This window comes from Candida dubliniensis, chromosome R (genome assembly GCF_000026945.1).
Source record: "Candida dubliniensis CD36 chromosome R, complete sequence".
Classification (NCBI taxonomy): Eukaryota; Fungi; Ascomycota; class Pichiomycetes; order Serinales; family Debaryomycetaceae; genus Candida; species Candida dubliniensis.
The window spans coordinates 232,778-257,708 of NC_012867.1; the positions used below are offsets into that span (position 1 = coordinate 232,778).

Consider the following 24,931-nt stretch of genomic DNA (forward strand, 5'->3'; position numbering starts at 1 on the left):
ATGTCCATGGTACTGCTGCTGGTTTTCATATGTTCAATTTACAATAGTGATATGTATTTAAATAATGGTCGGTTATACTTTTAATTCCTGGGGAAGAAAACAACCGAATTTTCAAAGGGATTTTCTACATCTCCAAGCGTTGATGAAATATACAACTATTAGTATACTATAATCAAAGAGGATTATTTATACAATGGTTAGATAATATATATATATATATGAATGTATGTATCTTTACATTAATGATAAGATAAAAAATGCAATGGATATTGTAAAATTTTGTAACAAGATTTAAATTTCTTTACAAGAAGAATAATAAATGCAGATGATACCTTCTTTTTGATGGTGGGGCGGGGTTAATCAATTAATGCAAGAATTTTATCAAATTTATGAGGTTTTACCTTCATAGTTCCTCTTTGAACTGATTTCGGATGTAATGATTTTCTTGGTTTGGGTTCTATGTCCTTCTTTTGATTTTTCTTTCGATTATATGATTTCAATCTTTCAATAAATGTTTTATATTCAATATCTCGAACAGTACCATCATCATTATTATTATTATTATTATTATTAGTGTTATCAATATTATTAGTGTTATCAATATTATTAGTGTTATCAATATTATTAGATTTCTTTGATTTCATTTGATGATAAAATAAATCATCAGAAGTTATCATGTCATTAGCATGATCATCATGATAACTATCATCCTCATGATCATCCTCATCATTATGGAAAACTTTACCAAATAATGCTCTTTTCTCTTCAAGTTTTCGTTTCTTTCTTCTTTCAATTAATAATTTTTCTTCTTCTGAAGGTTCATCTGCTTCATAATCTCTTATCCGTCGTTGAAATTTAGGTTCTGTTGGTGTTGGACGAAAATATGATGGTGATGACCAATTTGAGGAATTTAATTGTTTAGATGATGTAATGCTTTTAGGCCCTGTAGGTGGTAGACGTCGCAGTGGTGTAGTTTGTAGGTTTTGTTGGTTTTGTTGATGTTGTTGCTTGTGTGTACTTTGTTGACTTTGTGATGGTGACTGTTGTGAATTAGATTGTGAAAGTAAACTAGATGTTGATCCTGAATTTTGTGGTGAAGACTCGGAATCACTAACAAATAAACCATTGCTTGATACTGGTGTCCAACGAGTAGATGGTCTATACATGTCCCAAGATGTTTCATCAGATTCTTTTTGTTGTTGTTGTTGTTGTTGTTGTTGTTGTTCTTGTTCTTGTTGCCGGCTAGATTTTGTCGTGGGTATATAGACATCTGGTTCATTTTCCTCAATTACGGTGGGTAAAACATTTGTTTTGAGTTTCAGTTTACTACCATTAGTATTAATTGGTCTATCCATTGGTCTATCAATTGGTTTATCATCAACAAATGCTTCTTCAAAATCAACCAATTCTTCATCAAATTCAAATGGTTCATCAGCAAATGTTATGGTTTCTGTTTGTTTCAGTTCATCTTGTTCCAGTTTCCATTTATTATATTCTTCTTTAGATACACCATCAAAATCTATATGTCTTTGTAATTTGAAAGCTTCTTTTATTTGTTGTATCATATAATTCAATAATGTAAATTGTTTGAAATGTTCTTTCATTTCTATATGTCTTTCATCAACTATTAATTTCAAATAATTTTCAATTGAATTTCTATTGACATCAATAAATTCTATTTTATCAAAATTCATTAGGAAAAATCGACATATAGGTCTATATTCAACAATAATATCATTTTTTATTTGTTCTTCAATTTTACTCTCTCGTACATTGGCTTGTTCTCCGGGTATTCTTTTTTTATAATCTTTAAGATTAATATTGATAAATTTGAAAATTTTGCTATTATTGGAATCATTCAGATTTTCCTCGGTTATTGGTTCGATAGATGCTGATACTGCTGCTCTATTATTAGAACTATAATTGCCACCATTACGAGAATTGAGGTTTTGAGATCTATTTCCTTGATCATTGTGATTCTTATTATTCCTGGAATAATTATTATTGTTGCGTGTGCCATTATAGTTTTTGTTCTTATTCCCTTGATAACCGTTATAACTATCCGTTTTGGGTTTCCCATTTCCTTTATAATTAGACGGTGATTTGTTGTACGATCCATTATTCCTTTTCCCTTGATAGCTTGATTTCTTGCCATTATAAGGTTTCTTATAACTACCACCACCTCTATTCATATTTTGGGTGTTCACTTAGAAGTCAATAATAATCCAATTGATAGGAATTAAACTGTATATAAATAAATAAATAATTGACGTGTTTGAATATGGTTGTAGTATTTCTTTTCAAAATAGGATAATGAATATTAATAAAAACTTTGTTGTTTAGTGTATGCTTGCAGGTTTTCCTTTAGTTCTAAGATAAATAAAAATTTCTAATCAACACTTCATTTCAATAAATCAAATAAATAAGTAATTAACTATGTATATGAATATGATCTGAAAAACGGGGAAGGAAGACTCAATAATTGTAAACAGAAGATATAAAGGAATGGAAATGTATTGAGTTGAACAAGATTTTTTCAGAATCAAAAATCAAAAAAAAAAAAAAAAATTAAATATATATACCAAAACTAAGATGAAGAAGATGACGCTATCTTCTTATGCAAAAGAAATTAAAAGAAGTAAAGAAGTTCTAAATGGGGTGGGTTTGAAGTTTGTTTTGAAGATGACTGTTACTTTTTTTTTTTCTTTCCGGCTTTCTTCTTCTTCTTCTTCTTTTGGTGCTGCGTTTGATTTATTTCGAGGCTAAACCCAGTCCAGTAAGCAGTGATAGTACTATACAAGAAAACTGGAGTTGTTGTCTAATGAAGGTTGGGCCATCCCCTTTTTGTTTTCTTTTTTCTTTTGATCACCAGTACACGTACATTCACTCTCGCTCAATTCTCATTCTCATTCTTTTTGTTGTTTGTTGTTTGTTGTTTGTTGTTTGTTGGTGGGTTAATTTTTAATTTTTTTTTTTTTTTTTCATCTTCTCCCTTTCTGAAACATTGAAATCTTCCTTTCTATATATATATACTCTATTCTACTTAGTATATATACACATTATATTATATTGGGTTTACTATTCTTCATTTTGTTTTGTTTTGTTTTTTTGTTTTTTGATTTTTGTTTTCTTGGAGGACTGTTTGTTTAACTATTGGTTTTGTTTTTAGTTTTGACTTGTGTTTTTAGATTAGAGAGATTGAAATTATTGAAATTATGGAGAATCAACAACATCATCATTCAAGACATCTGAGTCTACAGCATGAAGATTCAAATAATAATAATACTAATAATAATAATAACTCTCCTAAAGTTCCTTCCCCTCATCACAATGAACAAACTTCAAATAATAATAGTAACACTAATAACAATAATAATAATAATAATGCCAGTACTAATATTAATAATAATAACGACACTAATAATACAAACTATTCCAATTATGAACAATTATATCTACCGGAATCTAATTCTTCAAATAATTTTCTTCAACAAATGGATAATGATAATCAATCACCAAATTTTATGGATCAAAATTGGACCCCACAAATGTTACCACAAACAGCTTCTTATTTGGCCAATTTAGATTTACCAAATATTCCCAATACTCATAGCAACCATTATAACCCAAACACTTCTTATAATTCATCATCATCAATTATTCAAACTATACAACATCAACATAATGTACACCACGAAGATTTACATGAAGATCAAGAAAAACATCATCAATATATAAATTCTAATTCTCCATCATCACATCAACAGTTTACACCTCAACCAGGCATTCCTCCTCCTGCAAAGACCAATAAACAAAAGCGTCCGTGTGATCAATGTCGGAAACGGAAAATCAAATGTGTAATAGTACCCAATACCAATAATTGTGTCCAATGTGAAGCTAAACAAGTGATATGTACATATACTGATCAAGCTCCAAAACGGAAACTTATTGACATGAATAACAATGGTGGTGGTGGTGGTGAACAATTATTGAAAAGAGGAAGAATGGATACTAGTATATTACCAAATGGCACGATGATTGCTCCACCCGATGTAGCTATTCGTGAAGTATCACCCATACAAGATTATTCAGCAATGAATAATTCTTTATTGAAAAGAACTTTATCATTACAATTTCCTCGATCTAGTTTTTATGTTGGACCCACATCTTCAGTATATGATATCAATTTATTAAATTCCATAATCAAATCTCATGAAAATGAATCACCCAAAAATAATAAAATTGAACAAGTTAATCTAAATAATTCTGTTTCTTTAAGAAAAGTTAGTGATACAGTTCAATTTATATTAAAAGAAGATCAATCCCCACAATCTTATCAAATAATGTCTAATGATGTTGATACTATTGAAAAATTTATATCTCCACATGGTCAAATTTTGGTAGATTTATATTTCCGAATCATTCATCCTTCTTATCCTATTATTCATAAAAAAGTATTTATTGAAAAATATTCTCGTACTCATCGAGAATTTAGTGCTCCATTATTGGCAGCAGTTTATGTATTGGCTATACAATGGTGGGATTATGATCCTCAATTGAATCGATTTCCTAAACCAAATGTGGAAATGATCCTTAAAATTGGTTTGAATAATTATATGTTGGAAATTTTGAAACGACCTAAATTAAGTGCAGTTCAAGCAGGATTGTTATTGTTACAATGTAAACATATTATCAATTGTAAAACTTCAAATGGACTCCGACAACAAGGTGCAGGTAGTACCATTAACGGTAATGGTAGTAGTGGAAGTATCAACAATGGCGATGCTGATTATTCTGAATGGATCTTGTGTTCACAAATAGTATCTTTAGCTGAAGAATTAGGTCTTGGATTAGATTGTAATGATTGGAAATTACCTAAATGGGAACGGGGATTACGGAAACGATTAGCTTGGGCAGTATATTTAGAAGATAAATGGTTATCACTCAAACTTGCTCGACCATCACATATAAATGAATCAAATTGGATGGTATTACCATTATATGATCAAGATTTCCCAGAAAAACATGGTGATGGAGATTTAAAAGAAGGATCTTCAGATATTGATAATGGGAAAAAAATTTTTATTAATTTAATTGAATTATCGAAAATATTATCGGATATTTTAAATCAATTTTATTCTATGAAAGCTATGAAAGAAATTACTGAGATTGATCAAGTATTAAAATTAGCTAAACCTTTACAATTAAGATTACGTGATTGGTTTCGATCATTACCTATGGAATTACAAATGAGTTCAGTTCAACCAAGAAAATTATGTTCTAATGGATTTCTTCAATTAGCATATTTTGCTACTGAATTAACTTTACATAGGAAAATCACTACGATAATTTTCAATCAAACAAAATTGGGTAACCCACCATCACCAGAATTAGTTGGAGTTTGTCGTAGTGCTGCCAAAACTAGATTAATGGCATCAATTGAATTTGTTCGAGATTTAAAACAAGAACATATTCATTCATTTTGGCATTGTTCAGCTACTTCAAATTTTACATTAATTGGTACATTTGCAGCAATTTTATTAATATCTTCATCAACAAAGGAAGAAACTGATTTTTATCGTGATCAAATTTTAAATTATCGATGGATTTTAAAAATTTCTTCTAAAGGATTTGATCAAGCTGCTGAAGCATTAGCTGATTTAGATTTAGTTTTAACCAATATTCCCGGGTTAATTTATGATAATGTTAATGTCCCTTCACTTTTACCAAATGTTCTGGATAATTTATCCCTGATTCAATCTCAAATGAAACATTATTCTCCAACAGCAGCAAGTCCACCAAGTTCTACAACATCAACACAACAACAACAACAACAACAACAACAACAAAGAACAAGAACGGCCCCTATTAGAGAATCACCATTAAGTTCTCCTCAAAATATGTATACTCCACCAGTAAACAACAGCAACAACAGCAACAACAACAACAACAACAACAATAATGCTAATGCTGGTTCAGGGAATTCTAATAAAGGATCACCCCCTATATCTCATACACAAGGATTATCTCCAAAGACTAAAAGTATCAGTGTTGTGTCTAATTCTGGTACAACTCCAAAAAGTCCAGTAAAATCACCACAAATAACCAAATAACCAAATAACCAAATTATATTTCTACAAAATGATAGAATAGAACTTACTTATCAATTGTAATAATTTTTTTGTGACGTAATTATGTACTTTACTTATGTGTATAAATGTGTAATATTTCAGTTCATTTCAATTTTATTTCTTAATGTATAAACTATGTATAATAATAATAACCTCAGCCTTTGACTTAATCAAATGGGATTAAAAATGATTCAGCAACAATTCTAGCTCTAGCATTTAAAAATAATTTCATTTCACTAATTTCTTTATCAACATCTTCCATAAATTCAATAATAAAATCAACTAATTTATCTTTAACCATTTGTTCAGTATGAAAATTTGTAATTAAAAATGATATATCATAACCTTTAATAGGAGTTCTTCTTAATATAAAAAAATTTTCTGCTCTACTAGTTAAAAATCGAGTAAATTTATGAACTAATATGGTTTCAATTTCATCAGCTTGTTTAATTTTAATCAGAATTCTAATTGAATTTATACTTGATTCAATTAAAATTTTTTCATTTTCATTACGAGCAATAATCATTGGATTTAAAATTAATTCTGGATTATGGATTCTAGTAGGTAATACTTCAATTTCTGGTCGATTATGTCTTTCAATTAATTGTGAAGAAAAATCTTCTAAACATATAGCAGCAGTAAGTGATGCTCGAACTGCCGTAAGGTAAGGTTTTAATGATTGTGACTAAAAAAAAAAAAAATGGGGGGAGGGAAAGAAGTGTTAGTAAAAAAAAAAAGAACAACTCCTTATTGTTAACATGTTTTGAATAATACTTACCATTGATAAGTAAATAATAATATGAATTGAATTGAATTGAAATGAAATGAAGAGATTTATCAACTCAAGGAGTAGAACAATATATTTTGGGGTGTTCCTTTGGTTTCGTTGATGTTTTGTTCGCGGGAAAACACTATTCATTTTCAACGACTACAGAAAAATCGTTACTATTTCTTTTTTTGTCCATGCTACACGACCATATACCTAACTTAGTAGTTTAATACAGTGGCTATACCAGTTTTCAATTTCTTTTCCGGTTTACCTTCAACACCAGAAGAAGATATACTTGATTGTCTTTTCCTCGCAATACGTTTATTATATTCAGAAACAAATTCTTCAATAATTTTTTTCGTAAGTCTTGTTGTTGATAATTCTGTTTCATATTGTAGTAAGGGTTTAAATTCATCAAATTTCAGTAATTTTTTATATTCATCTTCATAGTTCACTCTAGTAGAAATGACAAATTTTGTCCCTTCCATACGTAAAAAGTTTTCTCCTAAATCCCTATCATTATCATATATCCAACGAGCAAATTTTTGTATATCTTCATCCAATTTTTTAAGATATTTTTCCCGTTCTTGTTGTTTCTTCAATTCAAATTCTTGTTTCAACATTGTATATATCATTGTTATTTCTTTCCCATTACCAGTTGTTGTTAAATCAAGATTGGCTAATCTTTCATCCCCTACTGATTTCAAGGCATCAGAAAATGCTTTGGCCGATTCCCACATCTTTTCATTATAAATGTTATCATTCTTCTTCATAGTGGCTATCACAGCATCAACTAAATTCTTTTTAACTTTTAAAATTTGTTTCTTTTCATCTACAATATCCCAGAATAATTCTAATGCACTAGACCCATTTCTTCCACAAATCTCAATAAAGGCATCATTATTCTCAATTTTTTCAATAATATCTTTAAATTCAGTATCAGCTTCAATTTCTAATTCAGTTAACAATTTTTTATAACCCTCGCGTGCCTTGCGGTCATTACGATAATTTATTTTCGATATATCAGTTATTTGTGATTTAATATCATCAATTATACCCGGGAAAATTTCATTCTCATATAATTGTAAGATATTTAATTTGGTTAAATTTTGGAAATTTTTATTACTTTGAAATCGAGAATCATTAATCAAATTTTCATAAAGTACTTCCCAAGTGGTAGAATTTTCCACTAATGATGAATTAACTTGTCTTAAATATGTAGATAATTCAATCAAGGCTTGGTTTTTCTTTGTTTGTAAATTTTTCTCGTGTTGTAACTTTAATTTATCAGTATATTCATAAAATATTGCTGCCAATTCAGAATCCAGCATCATTGAATGTTTGAAAATTGGATTATCTTGATCAATCCATAATTTCTTAATAGTAATCCATCGAGTATTATAGCACATTAACCCTTTTTCTTCTAATTTTCTTAATTCTTCTTTGAAATTACGTTTGAAATTTTCTAATAATAATGATTTATTCGATAATTCACTTTGAAATTTCGATACCAAATACTCTTCATAAAGTTGTTTTCTAGTTACTGGATCTTTGACCGACCAATACTCTGGTTTATCCACCAAATTCTCCATTACAGCTTGAAATGACCAAGTAGAATCTACTTTGTTGTCTGATAATAGTTTCAAAAATGATTCTTTAGCTTCATTATCAGGTTTAAAACTTGTTATTCCTGCCAGTTCAACGGGTTTTGATTTTAATTCTTTATCTAATTCACTAAGTTCAGTCTCATCTACCTTGTCATTTGTTTCGCCCTCTAACATCTCACTTGGTTTTTCCCATGTTGTTTCTCCAGTGGATTCATTATAGTAATACTTTTTCCCATCATCTGTAGTATATTCTTCCCATTTGCCTCTACTGGATGTAGTTTCCTGTTTTTCATTGGGTAAAGTCTTGGTTGTCTCAGGAAGAGTCCAACTGGTTTCATTAGTTTTGTAATTATAATAATAAACCTCACCTGTTTCGGTTCGTAGTTCTTCCCAATCTGACGACATTAGTCTATTGTAAAGTGTATAGGATTATTAAAGAGTTGAGCAATTGCTACAGAGTTATTGTTAGTTAAATGAAGATTGTCTCTGCATCTAATTTTTTTTTTTTGTCTTAGGTGTGCAGCTTTTCAGTTTTCAATTTTCATCAAAAATTGAGACAAAATTTGGTTGTAAAAATCTTCTTCTTCTTCAACAATACAGTGCTTATCAAAAGCCATAAACTGGTTATTAGCCCAATTACTACAATCACCATAACCTATTGATTACATTAAGTTAATAAATGGAAGTTTAATAATTCAAGGGTAAAAACACACCCACCCACCCACATACCCAACCACACGCCACTCCTAGTACTTGCCACCATCATGCCAACTTTTTTGATTCCATTTCTGGTGGCATGTAAGATGATGCTTTGATGTTCGCAATTTCGTGTCTTCTTAAAGGTAGTGTTAAACGATACAATTATTACTCCTATTTTTTTTTTTTTTTTTTCTTTCGTTCAGATTTTGCAACACGAACATTACTTGGTTTGTCTCAAACCAATTTTCCAACCATACTTTTAAATTGACAGCAAATGGCTAGTCTATTCATATAATGGTCTACTATGATCATTACTATCATCTGCCTAGTATACCTATTTAAATAAATGATATAGAAAGACATAATCTGACAACAAATCAACTTCTTTCGTGTTTTTGTGATTTCTTGTCATTTTTTGCTCTAGAATGACACGACTAAAAAAATTGAACTGAAATTTTTTTTTTCTTCCCATTTTGCATTCTCTCTCTCTCGCTCGCTCACCCTCACTCAACTGTCTCAAAGTCTCTGAAGTCCCACCAAACTATTTTTCAATCAATCTAAGATATATAATAATCTTTAAATTCCTTTCCCTTTCTTTCCCACTCCACTTCACTCCAAAAAAAAATTCTTTTTAAAAAAATCTAAATAAACCCAAAACATAACACTAATTGGTTGTTTTTATTTTAAACTCTAAAGTATCTGAATAATTTAGCAGGTAGTATTCCTTTTTTTTTTTTACATGTCATCGTCATCATCATCACTTGGTGTCCCACACGAAAGTTCCATTCGTCGTCGTTCTTCATCTGTCGGCAGAATAGATGTTGGTGACACATCTGCATCTTTATCAACCATGCCAACCACAAGGTCTCTGAGAAGAAGATCTATTGCCAGATTAAGAGAATTACAAGACAATTCAACTACAGATTCAGCAATTGTTCATAAGTTATATATTGGATTTAGAGAATTAACTTATAGACATACTTGGATTATCCCCTTGATGGTCTTGATTATGGCATTTGGAACATTTTATCTTTCATCGCCTTCAGGAAAAGTTCACCAAATATTGGAAGATATGATTATTCCATCATATCATATTCCTGGCACTGATCAATATGGTAAAGGAGGTAATGATTTCAAATTTGTGGGATTTTATGCTCTTTTTTTCACTTTTTTAAGAGAATTCATGATGTGTTGTGTTTTACGTCCAATTGCTGTTTGGTTTGGTATCAAAAAAGAAGCCAAACAAAAAAGATTTTTAGAACAAACTTATGCCATGTTTTATTATGGTATCACTGGTCCGTTTGGTTTATGGATTATGAGAAGATTACCATTATGGTATTTTAACACAACTCAATTTTATGTAGATTATCCTCATAAAACTCATGATATTTTTTTTAAAATCTATTATCTTGGTCAAGCTGCATTTTGGGTCCAACAATCAGTAGTATTAATATTACAATTGGAAAAACCAAGAAAAGATTTCAAAGAATTAGTCTTACATCATATCATTACCATAGCGTTGATTTGGTGTTCTTATAGATTCCATTTCACTTGGATGGGATTGGCAGTTTATATTACTATGGATATATCTGATTTCTTTTTGGCCTTGTCGAAAACATTGAATTATTTGGAATCACCAATTACTGGTCCATTTTTTGTTATATTTATTGGAGTTTGGATTTATTTAAGACATTATATTAATTTGCAGATCTTATGGTCAGTTTTAACTGAATTCAAAACTGTTGGTGACTACGAATTGAATTGGATCACTCAACAATACAAATGTTGGATCTCACAACCAATCACTTTTTCCTTGATTTTTGCTTTACAATTGGTCAACTTTTATTGGTTGGTGTTAATCTTTAGAATTTTGTACAGATACATTTTCACTGGAGTTAGTAAAGATGAAAGAAGTGATGATGAAGAAGAAGAGGATGAATATAGTGAAGATTCTGCTGATGAAAAGAAAAAGGAACAATAAGTGATGCCTTTTTGTAACGAGTAATAATTGAAAGTCTATCTACCCCCACACCACTCATGCTATTTATGTACCATAATACTTCTTGTTTTTTTTTTTTTTTTTATTCCCCTTAAAATATTAATATTATTATCATTACAGTGTATACATTAGCAATAACATTTTTCATATAAATCTAATAATTAATAAATAATAAACTGAACTTAATTTAATAAGAAAAAGTTTGATACTTTTACGGTAACAGATTGAAGGAACTAGAGATGTGTGTGGCTAAAGAGAGAGAAGACAAAAATGCGAGACCTCACTAATAACACCAAAAACAAAAAGAAAAAAAATCAAAACAGTCAAAGAAAAACGTAAACACAACAAACTACAATAATGTTTTGTATCTTAGAGATCGTTTCATTTCATTTTGCGTGATTTCTTTATAATACAACCATGTCATCTTCAAGTCAATTACAAACGCTTTCCAAAGATGAACTAATAGAAAAAGTGTTGGAATTAGAAGCAGTTTTAAATGAATTTCAAGATTCCTCAAAAGAATTAGAAAGAGCATTAGAAGATGAATTACTTGAATTGGAAAATATCAAAAGTCAAATTTCCCAACAATTAGATGTCAAAAAACAAGAATTGGCTCAAGCCAATACCAAGATCATCAATCTTACATCGGAATTAAATACTTTACATGAATCAACTAACACTAAACTTTATGAAAAAGATGAGATCATCCATAATCTAACGTCACAATTAGTTAAAACGGAAATTATGAATGATTCAATGGAAAATGAAGATAGAATAAAGACAAATAAATATGAAGATCAACAAAAATTCAATAATCAACTTTTAGAAAAACTAGCCTTATTAGAGAGTGATTATGAACGAGAAAAGAAACTTAATATTGAGAAACAATTATATATAACTAATTATCAAAATCACATCAAAGATCTTAATAGAAAGATTGAGGTTTTAGAGAATAAAGTTGAAAATAATCCCCAACAACAACAACAACAACAAGCCGACGCACTGATGATCAGTTTTAAAGAAATGCTTAAATCAACGCCACCTCCAAATAAAATAAGAGATAATGAAAATCAAAAACAATCTAATATAAAGAAATCCGATTCATTGAGGAAACTTAAAAATTTGACAACGGATATTGAAGCCTTTTTAGGCAATTTTTCTTTATCTTCAAATAAAAAATCCCCCAGTCCTAAACCTTCATCGAAAATATTGAAATCACCATCAACTACACAATTAGATACTTCAATTACTACTGATAGATCTCATAATAATGATGGAACCATTACCACAAAGGATAAAAGACTAACGTATAGTAAAAGATTTCTGGATTTACCTTCTATTAGAGGTTCTCCAACACCATCAAAAAGGAGTAATATAGAGAAATCCAAGTCTATGAAACATTTAAGAATGTAAGGGCAACAATTTACGTATCTATCATATATTAATTATTAGATTTCGTTTTGTACTGTACTGTATTGTATTGTATGTAAAACAACAAACAATAAAAATGAACACGCATAAGAAAAAAAAAAAAAAAAGAAAGCGACAATTTGGTGCCAAATTTCTTTTTCGTTGTTGGCTTGTTTCAATCCACTTCATACTTTTTTCCTTCTTTCTTTCTTTCTTTCTGTTCACTTTCTACTTCAACTTTCATATAATAATACGTTTCATTTCTACAAACTGAATAATGGAAAATTTCGACCAAATACTTGATCGTTATGAAAAACTGGAAGTTTTCAATTATTTAACAAGTTTAAGTGCTAAATTATCTAATGAAAATGAAACGAAATCAATTCAAGAATCTGATTATTTGATTTATTTAAGTCAATTAAATCAACTTGTAGAAAAAGCCAATATCCCATTGGATACGAAAAAGAAGAAACCCCTGGAAGCTTCTAATTCCCAATATGAAGCAAGGCAAGCAATTTCATTCAATATTTACCGATTAGTATCTAAGAATTACATTCTGGTTTTACACAAACTTCCTTCCAAAATTTATGATTTAGCTAATCAATTGGTCAATAATTTAGTAGTTGACGATAAAGGTGAACTTTCTCCAATAACTCAAGTATCAATTATTATTTTAATTGATTTATTTGAAAATTTCCCAAATTCATTGGGTTCATTAATCAATTTTTCTATAACACAATTATACAAAATATTGAAAAAATATCCCAACATCAATAGCAATTTGATATTTTTATTGAACTCAATCACAAAAAACGCCACGAAAATGGATATCGATGATAAAATGCAATATAAGCTAATGAAAATTGTCACCAAAAGTATTATCAGTGAAAGTATTTCCTACAATATGGAACTTGAATGTACTACAAATGTATTGATAAAGAAAAATTATGTCTTATGTTACAAGAATTTGTTGTTATTGATGGTTTCAACAAATTATGAAATGCTTCTTGCTGCATCGACCTCATCAACTTCTGCTGGGGCAAAAATGAAACCAGAAACTATTATGAAACAACAACATGATTTCCAAATGAATTTATTAACTACAAATGAAAAAACATTCAATTATTGTTTATCGAATTTTTCTAAAGAAATTAGAATTGCCATGGTTGAATTATTAGCAAATTTATTGATTAATTTTGTCCCCACCGGGAAATTTAATGCCATTGAATATCTTGTGACTCTTTTCCCATTACCGGAATATAATCAATGGGATTCAAATCTTTTAATGAAAATAAACGACAATGGTGAACCTATAGTTGATAATATTAGGAAAGAGAAGAATACATTGATGGGTCATGATAGTGAGTCTATAATAAATTCAAGTTTAGAATTATCATTATTTCAAGCCAGTGTTACTGAAACTATTATTTTTTATTTACAATTGGAACAATTTCAGAATCTTGAATTTTTATCAAATAATTTAACTTTTATTTTGGAAACTATATTGGCAAAATTTGTCGAATTAAATGATATGGAGAATCATTTCATGAATCAAGAATGGAATAAAGTGTTGAAATATTGGGGGACAATCATTGAATATATTATACAAGAGACTGGGTCAGCTTCGCATGAAATTCTTTGCAGTTTTATTTATAGCAAATTTGTTCCTGAATCAAACAATGAAGATAATTCTTCACATACACTGGATCAACTTGTTAGAACCCAAAGTTTAAATAAACAAAGAAAAAGAGAATCTAAAATGTTTTCATTCAAGTCAAAGCAAAGCACAAAAAAGAAAACTGTTTCTAATTGGGAAGTTAAACCATATCAAAACCCATATCAAGCTTTTTTCTTATTGTTTATAATTGATATGTTATTACCATATGGTGTCAGTTTTGAGTCTATGAAAAAAGACGAAAAACCTACAACAACACCAAAAGATACGGAAGAAGAATTGGATCTCCCAACTAGTTCATCAGAAATTGGCTCCTCCTCATTTATTAGAGGGGTGTTGCTTAATTTGATAGTTAACAATAATTACTATATTAGAAACTATGCCATACAAACGTTATTAGTGTATGCTAAGAATAACCAGGCCGAGATAAATCAATTGATTTTACATACGTTTAGATTAGTGGATCAAGAACATAAACATTCAGATAAGGAGACACCAGGAGGTGATCAGAACATTATTCCTATTTCGTCTGTCAGATTGTTCAGTTATTCGTTGGCATTGCTGTCATTAATCAAACAAACAGATCCAGCATTGCTTCAAAATCTGACTATAGTCAAAGTATTGAGTTTTTGTACTCAAAGTTTAAAACATAATACGCAATCAGGAGTTAAGAATTCTAGTTGTTGGATTATTTTATCATCACTTGTCACTTTACACAATTTTTCAGAATATGTTAAATTAAATTCATCTCAATTTCTTGTGTTTTGGAAGAGTTTATTAACTTCACAATTTATGAGTACTTCAATAACTGCCAGCACTCCCGAAGGACAAACTAAAGAAGTAATTCTTAATTTAATGTTGAGAAATTTTAGTTTGGTTTGTTTATTGAATTATTTGAACTCAGTTGAATTGACACCAGAATCGTTGAAACAAATTCAATTCTTACTTACCAAATCTTACAATTATTTGACATATCTTGAAAGTAATATTGAAGTTGTTGGTGGGGTTACTTCATTTAACAATACTAATTTCAATGAGTTAGATTACAATGTAAATATACTTAGTAATTTGCTTTACACAAACTATGCTTTCAACAATAAATTGTCAACTGATAGAGTATTTATCAGTCTCATATTATACAGCAAAAAAATCATTTTCCAGAGTTTCACTAAATTGGCTACTTTACTTAAAAATGAAATCAATTCTAATATGGTGATATTTTTAATTAAAGTGTTTAGTGATGCCAAATTGTTTTCAAGAATACAATCCAGTGAAAGTGAAAAATCCAAATCCAAATCAAAAACACTTAATCAAGTTGCTGATATAGGTGATAATTTGGTATTAAATGAGGATTACAATTATTCATTTGGTGTTACGAGTAAATTACAATATGAGTCAATGTATATTGATGAATTATTGATAAAATTTCCATTCCAATTTGGTATTGAAGAACCCCAATGGTTAAGGAAAACTTTTACGTTTACAACCACACCATTGCCTAAACCGTCTATAGAAAGTGAATATTCACCCGAGGCCAGTTCATGGTTTGATTATTTTGAGAAAATCGCTTTTCTGTCAGTTGATCATTCAATCAATTATGAACCAGGAATTGTATTGACACAAAATTATTCTACTCATTATAAATATCTGACCAATTTGACAACATCATTAGTTGATTTATCTATTGAATTATTTCAATTGGTGTTTCCTTATTTGAGTACCAAAATTCAATTTTCATTATTAGAACAGATGCGTAATTCATTAACAACAAGTTCAGTTGATCCGTTACGATTAAAAGCTATACAAATAAACGTATCGGTTACGTTACATGGATTGATTTCAAATATTGTCAAGAAGAAAATTGCGGTTGAAGAAAGTATTTTGCTTGTAATCATTGATATTGTGAAAAAAATGCCCATAATGAGATATGATCAATTAATCAAAATCAATGCGTCAACATTAGGTTTAGTGTCTCAATTACTTGATAAAAATGGTGTCAGTGGACAAATCACTACCTTGATAAATGATATAGTAACAGATCTGAATCCATATAGAAGAGGATTCTCTTTATTGGCCCTATCTTATATTTATTCCAATACTAAATTAGGATTTTCCGATATTTATCATATTTCTTTACAATTATTAAATGATCCTAATCCAATAATATATCATTTCACAATTATTTCCACGAGACAATTATTTGAATTTAATCACGATAATTTACTGTTGATACCAACAGTTTTGAATAAAATTTTTTCCAATTATTTGAATGATTCATTTGGTTACGATTTGTCTAATAAAGTTTTAATCAATTTAGAAACCAAATATAATTCAATTGCTGAAATCACCAAGTTATTGAAATTGTTTGTTAGTTCATTAGGACCAGCTTTACGTGATTGGGAAGTGGATCAGAAATTGAAATTGAAAGATATGATTATTTCATTAAGTTATGGAATAGGATTATCAACATTGAATGATTACGTTGAAGTTTATAAACAACTATTATTATTGTTCCAAGAATTGATTATATATGATTCTAATTTAATGGAAGGAGAAATCACCTTTTTCCGAGATTTATTGAATTTAATCATTTCCAAAAACTTAAAAATATCTTTAGCTAGTGTGTCTCCAACATCATTGAATACTGATACCATTTTCCCATTCAATACTAGTTTTGATTTATATTCTGGCGCATATGAATGTTACTATGAATTGTTGAAAATACTTGGAGTAGACATTTTGACTCAAGATACTGTTAATTTGCTTTGGGTATCGATGAATATAAAACCTTGTTTGGAATTGAAACAATTTATAAAATTATGGTTAGAAAGTAGTTTAGAAAAAAATTGGTTTGGTATTTTAAATTCTTTATTCAAATTAAGTTCCAAGAAATTGATTGGACCTTTTATTGAAACCAACTATCAACAGAAATTATTACCATTACTGCAACGTCAAAAGAAAAAGAATGCCCAAAATGTTGATTTCAGAGATGAAGAAATTGAAAATATTGTGGGTGATGAAGGATCCGATCTAGATAAAAATGAACCCATTTCTTGGGAATTTAAATTATACATTTATGAATTGTTGAATCATTTATTGGATTTGGCAGTGGGAAACTCACAATTAATTGAAAGATTGAAACTGAAAATTCCTGATATTGTCAAGCTTTCCTTTTTGGGATCAACTTCTTCTATAACAGAAATAAAATTAAAAGGTATTGAATTATTGAATCGCTCATTAGCATTGTTTGGAGAATTAGAGGATCCTTTATATCCTAGTGTTTCTATTTTGGAACAACAACAAGCACAAATAATCAGTGCCTTAATACCATGTTTTAGTCCTGGTAACGATTACAAAGTTATTGTGAATGCAATCAATGTTTCATCCAAATTTATTAATCTCCCTAGAATTAAATTTTATTCAAAGCAAAGAATTTTGAAAACTTTGATTTATTTATTAGAAGAAATTTCCTCAAATAAATTTGTTCGTTTTGCATTTTTAGAAACCATGTCAGAATTTGGTAGAAAATCCATTCAATTGGCCATTTTAAATTGTTGGGCAGTATTGAAAATTGATTCATATGAAGATTCTGAAAATATTGAACCCGAATTTGAAGAAACATTGACAAATTATTCCTCATTGTTGACATCACTTTGGATATTGGTATTGCGTGAGTTTTCTACATTGAAATATAGTGAATCATCAAGTAGAGAATTAGAAATCTATGGTAATTATTGGATAAACTTGATTAGTGTATTGAGTTTAGAGCTGGAACGTGATAGTGAATTTATTAATCAATATTTACCAGGAGATGCTCAAAATTTCTTTTTCATTTTGTTTAGTCAGTGTATGGAATCATTAATTAAGAATCGGAAAGTTCCGGAAATCTTAGCTTCAGTGAAAAGATTGGTCAAGAATCCAACATTGGTTACACTTTTGTTTAATGATGAAATATTCGGAGAGATTGTGGATTTATTCGATAGATTAATTCTAATTGATGATGACACCGAGATTCAATGTTCTTTGGTAGAGATAATCAGTACTTTATTCCAAACATTTGTTCAATGTCATCAAGATAATTTGGAATGTGGATTTGACAAGTTATTTGAATTGATTAGAATTTCAATGTTACCATTATTCCGTATATTACCTTTTTTGCGTTCAGATTATGATGCAAATAATGAAAGTAATCAATTGATACTCAAACATGTTGGTGATGCCGCAAATTTGTTGATTTTGAAAAGAGCTTTTGAATGTTTATTAAAAATGACAGATTTATTCCCGTCAATTGTTCGAACTGATTTGTATTCTTGTTTGTTTTATATCTTATCCAAGATTTACGAAAGTCAGAATAAATTACTAATTTCGGTGGTGGTACCTTTCTTGAAGAAAACTGTTATTGATGCCAAAGAAGGTGCTCCTGAACTAATTACTATTTTCTACAAAACCATTCGTCTGTATTTTGAAATTGAAGTGGAAAACAATTATTCCATTATAACAATGTTGATACTAGTGACTAATGGTGGTGTAAAATTAGATGCTGACGAATCTCAAAAGTTGAGCAATGCCTTGTTACAATTATTAGAAAGTAAGGACACAGCACCTACTGGTATCCAATGTATCAAATCATTAATACAATTTTCTTATGTGCTGAAAGAAAACAATTTGGTTGTCAAATTTTTGGTCAGCGATCTCATAAAACACATCACTAGAGTAAATGAAGCTGATGACCATCATAATATAGACTCGAAAGTTGCCATTGAAATATTAATGTTGTTTACACGATTAGTGATTAATGATGAACAGAAACAAATTGCATTGTATTCTGTAATCATTCCCGTGTTGGTTAAATCAGTGGATGAAGTTGACAAATTATATTTACATGACAAATTGATTGTCTTGGTACATCAAAACCCAAGTAGTTTTAAACAAGTTGTCAACAAATATCTCGATGACAACCAAAAGAAATTAACTGAAGAAATTGTCACTTCAAGTGTTGCAAGAAACTCAGAAAGCAACCAATCTGTTGATTCTTTTGAACAAGTTCCCGAAATTCAATTAAAGACATTTGGTGTATAGAGAAATTGGTTGGTTGTAAGTAGTTCTATAACTTTTTGTTTGTTAATAATATGTATAACAGTAATTATATATTATGGTGACACTGTCCCGACTCTTGGTAATAAGCAACAACCTTCCCATCCATCCACAATAAATCTTATCGCACTCTAGTAATTTCCCCAAAAATTCAAATTAGACACGCATTAGTATTTGGTTTTTAGGACTAATTACACGCCCCCCTCTTTTTAATTGACATTCGCTATAGCATATACAGTATGACATAATATGCTGAAAACAATTCTCCTTATATTTTTCTTTTAATATTTCAGAAGTATATACATATATATATATTTCTTTCAATTTTCCATTTCTTATTGTTATAACCTGATTAAGGGTATCGTCTATAAACTATACTTTATATTCCCCATTTCCTCCCATACATTTGAAAGATAAATAAACGTTAAAAAATGCCGCCACCATCTACCCCAAATCCCCATACCATTGCACAACCAGAAGACGTATTATCTCTGTCATCATCATCATCATCACCAAATATTTCTAGATATGAAGAGGCCAATGCATTAGATTCAATGCAACGCTTTAGAAATGCTTCAAATAATGCTACCAGCACTACCCTGTTTTCAGGGTTGAATTCAATAAATTTGGTTTCTGATTATATGTATCGAAATCTTCATGCTGAGTCCAATGAACATGTAATAAATGAACCAGATGCACATTTCCGTTCACGAATACTTCGACATTTCAGTGACATGCATAGATTACAAAACCATTTCAACGAACTAATAAACGCACGGGAGCAAAGGAATACATTGGACCATGAATTAGCTGTAAACACAATCCCAGTCCAATTAAGGAATTTGTCTAGGGAATTGACACGAAATGAAAATAGAGAAGTATATTACATAGAAACAACAGATGAAGATGATCAGAGTTTCCAAGAAGATGATGACCCAAATGTGATCTATTACTCTGACAATCACGATGAATCTGATGTCATTGACGTTAACGACGACGATGATGATGATGATGAGAGTGCACTTAGTGATAATGCTTCTACAACACTCAGACAGGACATACAGAATAACGAAAGGTTACTCGTGACTTCAGGACGAAATAATAGTGCTTTGTACCCATATAGATCTTCCCTATTAGGGACAAGTGCTCTTCCATTGAGAAGACAGAATGCCATTCGAATACGCCAACCACCAAAGAAGCAAGGAGAAGAACATTCCAAATCAACAAACAAAGATGGAAACTTGATTGCTGAAGTGCTTAATGAGGAAGCGAATGCATTAGGAGCAGACATTAGTAGGTTTTATCAAGCATTACAGTCCCTGGTATGTTTTCAAGGTGAATCTCCTTTATTTGAGAAAAATTATCATGACCACGGTGCCAACTTCAGGGATTTGTATCTAATCAATCTGTCCAGTAGAGCTATGATAACAGAACTTCGTCAACTGAATTTAGATCAACGCATGGATGCATATTTACTGAGTAGGAGAAATCGTCTGCTTTGGCAGAAATTCCCACTTCCCATAGCTCCACCTCCTCCGGCTATAGAGAAGAAGAGATCACGAGGAACAGCAAAAAAGACTTTTAAAAGACAAAAATTGATTCATAATACTGAAGATGAAATTGCCAAATATATTGATGATTCACCTTCTAGCCTTCCTAAAACCAGGTGTTCATATTCCAGAATAGAAAAGGAAGCTATTATGAATGGGTTGCCAAGCAGTTTGATGGAGTCTGGTTCCAGTTATTCTGTTGGCATTTCTGCTGACCCGTTATCCAGATGTGATGTGAATTTCACTGACGTGAATGAAATTATTCACGGAGTATTCACTTTCACACCAGAAGAAAAGTCTCCTTTGTTGTCGGTACTATTAAAGTTACACAATTTTACCAAGTTTTTTTGTGGCTTTAATGATTATTCTCAAAGTTTACCAAGAAGCAAAATATTAGTAAGAAAACTTAATGTTTTGGATAGAATATCAGTTGATAACAATGTACATTTTAATAATTTGAAAACACGCGGAGTAAACATCCCATTTGATGGTCATTTGGTTGATTTTAGAAACCATGATTTGCGGTTTTTGAGTTATAATTCCAATGAATCATTTTCTTCTAGATTCAAAACAAACAGGGTTAGATTGCAGTTATTGGAGTGGATGAAGTTACATCCTTTTATTCAATTTAAAGAAAATTATTTTTTGAGTTTTTTAAGAGAAGTAAATGACAGTATGAGTTATGTTTGTGAGGCCAAATTGAAAAAGTCAAAAAAATCACAAGCACTAAATACAGTAAAGGATTTCATTTCAAACTTGCATGAATTGACCAAGGATTTTCTGTTTAGTAAAGATACGAAATTACCACTAATTGAAGACCAAAAAAAACAAAAACTGTGCTCAAGGCGATATAAAGATTTATTTGTTGATGAGTGGGAAAGGTATTTAACTGGCAAATTGTGTCAAAACATAACTGCTAAAGAATCAAACACTCTTATTAACGTTCAATTGAATTTTATTCTATTTGTTTTGAAGGTGGATTTATCTAAATTCTTGGATAATTTTATGGACTTTATTTTCCAACATTGTGATGATAATGATTATATCAATAATTATAGAAAGGTATACCGGAATATTGTATCTGATGAAGAAAAAGAATCAGATAATTACCGGGCAATATTGATTTGTTCCATTGATAGAAAAACGGGAGCCATAGAAATACACAACACCCTCCCATACTTGCATTACAAAGATCGGTCAATCAAAAACGCCAACTTTATATTGTCTAGTGATCATAATTTATCAACATATTCTAGCAGAAACACCTACGTCTATGATGATTTTGAAATCTTTGAAGGTGAAAGTGTGCCGTTAAACTCGGGAACTTTTAATACTGGCATAAGTATTGACAGTCTGAACGAAGCAGTGGTTGACCTGAATTTAACAGGAAAAGTAAAGCTAGGAACACCAGTTTGCGACATGGTCTAATAATGTATTGATAGTTGTCAAACAAAAATGCAAACAAACATTTCATTACAAATATACATATCTATATATACAAGTGCTAAATACATTTGAATTACAGTCGGTACCATTCACCGACCCCATCCTTTGGCTCCATCTATAGTGTCTTGTCTCTTTTTTCTAAAAAAATCTTTTCGGCATTCCCTATAAGCATCGAAAAACTCTTGACATGCATACTTATCGTCCTGATTACGATATAAACAATCCATGGAAGCCATTCTACTTTCTTCACAAGGATCATAGAATTTGGAGGGTTCTTTCATTGACCATTTGTACTTATGTCTATGACTTTTAGGGTTGTCAGGATAGAATTTGAATTCCTCTACACTTCCTTTAGTAAAGTTGACTTTAGAAGTATCTTTCTCCACTTCATCCGAGATCAATTTTATAGGTTGTTGTTTTGTGGTAGTATTCAATGGCACTTGAGAGGTTTCCTTTTCCTTTTTAGTTTCGGTAGTCTCCGTCATTGCTTCAAATATGGGGAAAATCACTCTATCGTACCAGGAGATTTATGTTGGTTGCCCATTTGAAAAAGAAGTCGGTTCACACACAGACACTAAACATCAGGATCGTTACACGACTTTTGTCAAAGAAGAGAAAAACCAAAGAGAAAAAACCGACACCCAAAAATTTTCCATTTAATTTAAAGAGAGAGAAGTTTTTTGGGTCAGTTTTACTTTATATCAATCCAAAAACCATGGTTTTAGCAGATTTAGGATCAAGATTAAGGGGCGCCTTGTCGTCTGTCGAGTCTGGTTCCGATGATGAGATTCTGCAAATGATAAAAGATATCTGTTCAGCTCTTTTAGAGTCGGACGTAAATGTCAAATTAGTTGCTAAGTTGAGAGGCAACATCAAAAATAAAATCGAAGAAGCCAACGTATCCAAAGAAACGTCAGCTATGAATAAACGTAAGAAATTACAGAAAATCATTTTTGACGAATTGTGTGCATTGGTTGACTCAAATGTCGAACCTCCAAAACCAAAGAAACTTTCTACATCAACCAAAACCATCAATGGGAAAAAAGTGAGAGTGTCGAAAGAATCCAGCCATGTTATTATGTTTGTTGGTTTACAGGGTGCAGGTAAAACCACTTCGTGTACCAAATTGGCTGTGTATTATAAAAAGAGGGGGTTTAAAGTTGGTTTGGTATGTGCCGATACTTTCAGAGCTGGTGCTTTTGATCAGTTGAAGCAAAATGCCATAAAGGCAAATATACCATACTATGGTTCTTATTTGGAACCAGATCCAGTGAAGATTGCCTTTGAAGGGGTTCAAAAGTTTAAACAAGAGAAATTCGATATTATAATTGTCGATACTTCAGGAAGACATAGGCAAGAAGAACAATTGTTCACCGAGATGGTTCAAATAGGAGAAGCTGTTCAGCCATCACAAACAGTAATGGTGATGGATGGGTCTATTGGTCAAGCTGCAGAATCACAGGCCCGTGCATTCAAAGAAAGTTCCAACTTTGGATCGATTATATTAACCAAAATGGATGGTCACGCCAAAGGAGGTGGTGCTATTTCTGCTGTGGCAGCTACAAAGACACCAATTGTTTTCATTGGTACTGGTGAGCATGTGGGTGATTTAGAGATTTTCAAACCAACCACTTTTATTTCAAAGCTTTTAGGTATTGGTGACATTCAGGGTTTAATTGAGCATGTTCAATCATTGAATTTGCACCAAGATGAAGGACATAAGCAAACAATTGAACATATCAAGGAAGGTAAATTTACATTAAAAGATTTCCAAAACCAAATGAACAATTTCTTGAAAATGGGACCCTTGACAAATATAGCATCGATGATTCCTGGTCTTTCAAATATAATGTCACAAGTGGGAGATGAAGAAACGTCAAAGAAGATCAAAAATATGATTTATATCATGGATTCAATGACGACAAAAGAACTAGAAAGTGACGGTAGAATATTTATAAAGGAACCTAGTAGAATTGTCAGGGTAGCGAGAGGTTCTGGATGTGCAGTTGTCGAGGTGGAGATGATTTTACAACAACATAGAATGATGTCAACAATGGCCAAATCTGCCATGGCTGCACAAGGTGGCCAAGCTGGTCCAGGTGGAAATCCAATGGCTAACAACCCACAAATGCAAAGAATGATGCAACAGGCTCAATCAAACCCAAATTTTATGCAACAAGCCATGAATATGTTAGGTGGAGCTGGTGGAGCTGGGGGAGCTGGTGGAGCTGGGGGAGCTGGTGGATTAGCTGGAATGATGAACAATCCAGCTATGATGCAACAAGCTCAACAGATGATGAGACAGAACCCTCAAATGATGCAGCAGGCTCAGCAAATGATGAAAAATCCAGGAATGATGCAAAAGATGATGCAACAATTTGGTGGTATGGGTGGTATGGGTGGTATGGGTGGTATGTAAAGAGAATTTCTGTAACATAAATATTTCTAGTTATCAATGTATTTCATTCATTCTAATTTTAGTTTGTTTTATTTTCTTTTCTTTTACATAGACATAATAAATACATAAAAAAAAGGGCAGAAAGAAAATGAC

General features: G+C 30.7%; 10 protein-coding genes across 10 annotated transcripts; 6 read left to right on the forward strand and 4 right to left on the reverse strand. All coding sequences in view use genetic code 12, as the record gives it.

Moving 5' to 3' along the window:
• Nucleotides 1-356: 356 nt before the first annotated feature.
• Nucleotides 357-2,192, reverse strand: CD36_26020 (conserved hypothetical protein; the record flags this gene model as incomplete). The annotated part of the gene is made up of 1 exon (XM_002421653.1): nucleotides 357-2,192. One exon carries the CDS (start codon nucleotides 2,190-2,192, stop codon nucleotides 357-359), a length of 1,836 nt encoding a protein of 611 aa, XP_002421698.1.
• A 1,023-nt stretch (nucleotides 2,193-3,215) lies between these two features.
• Nucleotides 3,216-6,113, forward strand: CD36_26030 (zinc finger-containing transcriptional activator protein, putative; the record flags this gene model as incomplete). The annotated part of the gene is made up of 1 exon (XM_002421654.1): nucleotides 3,216-6,113. The coding sequence occupies one exon, from the start codon at nucleotides 3,216-3,218 to the stop codon at nucleotides 6,111-6,113; it is 2,898 nt and encodes a 965-aa protein (XP_002421699.1).
• Nucleotides 6,114-6,297: 184 nt separating this feature from the next.
• Nucleotides 6,298-6,912, reverse strand: CD36_26040 (ARP2/3 complex subunit, putative; the record flags this gene model as incomplete). Its single annotated transcript, XM_002421655.1, has 2 exons — nucleotides 6,298-6,816; nucleotides 6,910-6,912. 2 exons carry the CDS (start codon nucleotides 6,910-6,912, stop codon nucleotides 6,298-6,300), a joined length of 522 nt encoding a protein of 173 aa, XP_002421700.1.
• Nucleotides 6,913-7,118: 206 nt separating this feature from the next.
• On the reverse strand, nucleotides 7,119-8,912 carry CD36_26050 (pre-mRNA processing protein, putative; the record flags this gene model as incomplete). Its single annotated transcript, XM_002421656.1, has 1 exon — nucleotides 7,119-8,912. The coding sequence occupies one exon, from the start codon at nucleotides 8,910-8,912 to the stop codon at nucleotides 7,119-7,121; it is 1,794 nt and encodes a 597-aa protein (XP_002421701.1).
• Nucleotides 8,913-9,945: 1,033 nt separating this feature from the next.
• Nucleotides 9,946-11,187, forward strand: CD36_26060 (ceramide synthase component, putative; the record flags this gene model as incomplete). The annotated part of the gene is made up of 1 exon (XM_002421657.1): nucleotides 9,946-11,187. The coding sequence occupies one exon, from the start codon at nucleotides 9,946-9,948 to the stop codon at nucleotides 11,185-11,187; it is 1,242 nt and encodes a 413-aa protein (XP_002421702.1).
• Nucleotides 11,188-11,622: 435 nt separating this feature from the next.
• CD36_26070 (conserved hypothetical protein) lies at nucleotides 11,623-12,618 on the forward strand (the record flags this gene model as incomplete). The annotated part of the gene is made up of 1 exon (XM_002421658.1): nucleotides 11,623-12,618. One exon carries the CDS (start codon nucleotides 11,623-11,625, stop codon nucleotides 12,616-12,618), a length of 996 nt encoding a protein of 331 aa, XP_002421703.1.
• A 274-nt stretch (nucleotides 12,619-12,892) lies between these two features.
• On the forward strand, nucleotides 12,893-19,369 carry CD36_26080 (AP-1 adaptor complex accessory protein, putative; the record flags this gene model as incomplete). The annotated part of the gene is made up of 1 exon (XM_002421659.1): nucleotides 12,893-19,369. One exon carries the CDS (start codon nucleotides 12,893-12,895, stop codon nucleotides 19,367-19,369), a length of 6,477 nt encoding a protein of 2,158 aa, XP_002421704.1.
• Nucleotides 19,370-19,815: 446 nt separating this feature from the next.
• Nucleotides 19,816-22,362, forward strand: CD36_26090 (conserved hypothetical protein; the record flags this gene model as incomplete). Its single annotated transcript, XM_002421660.1, has 1 exon — nucleotides 19,816-22,362. The coding sequence occupies one exon, from the start codon at nucleotides 19,816-19,818 to the stop codon at nucleotides 22,360-22,362; it is 2,547 nt and encodes an 848-aa protein (XP_002421705.1).
• Nucleotides 22,363-22,469: 107 nt separating this feature from the next.
• Nucleotides 22,470-22,865, reverse strand: CD36_26100 (cytochrome C oxidase-assembly factor, mitochondrial precursor; the record flags this gene model as incomplete). The annotated part of the gene is made up of 1 exon (XM_002421661.1): nucleotides 22,470-22,865. The coding sequence occupies one exon, from the start codon at nucleotides 22,863-22,865 to the stop codon at nucleotides 22,470-22,472; it is 396 nt and encodes a 131-aa protein (XP_002421706.1).
• A 230-nt stretch (nucleotides 22,866-23,095) lies between these two features.
• Nucleotides 23,096-24,799, forward strand: CD36_26110 (signal recognition particle (SRP) subunit, piutative; the record flags this gene model as incomplete). The annotated part of the gene is made up of 1 exon (XM_002421662.1): nucleotides 23,096-24,799. One exon carries the CDS (start codon nucleotides 23,096-23,098, stop codon nucleotides 24,797-24,799), a length of 1,704 nt encoding a protein of 567 aa, XP_002421707.1.
• Nucleotides 24,800-24,931: the final 132 nt, after the last annotated feature.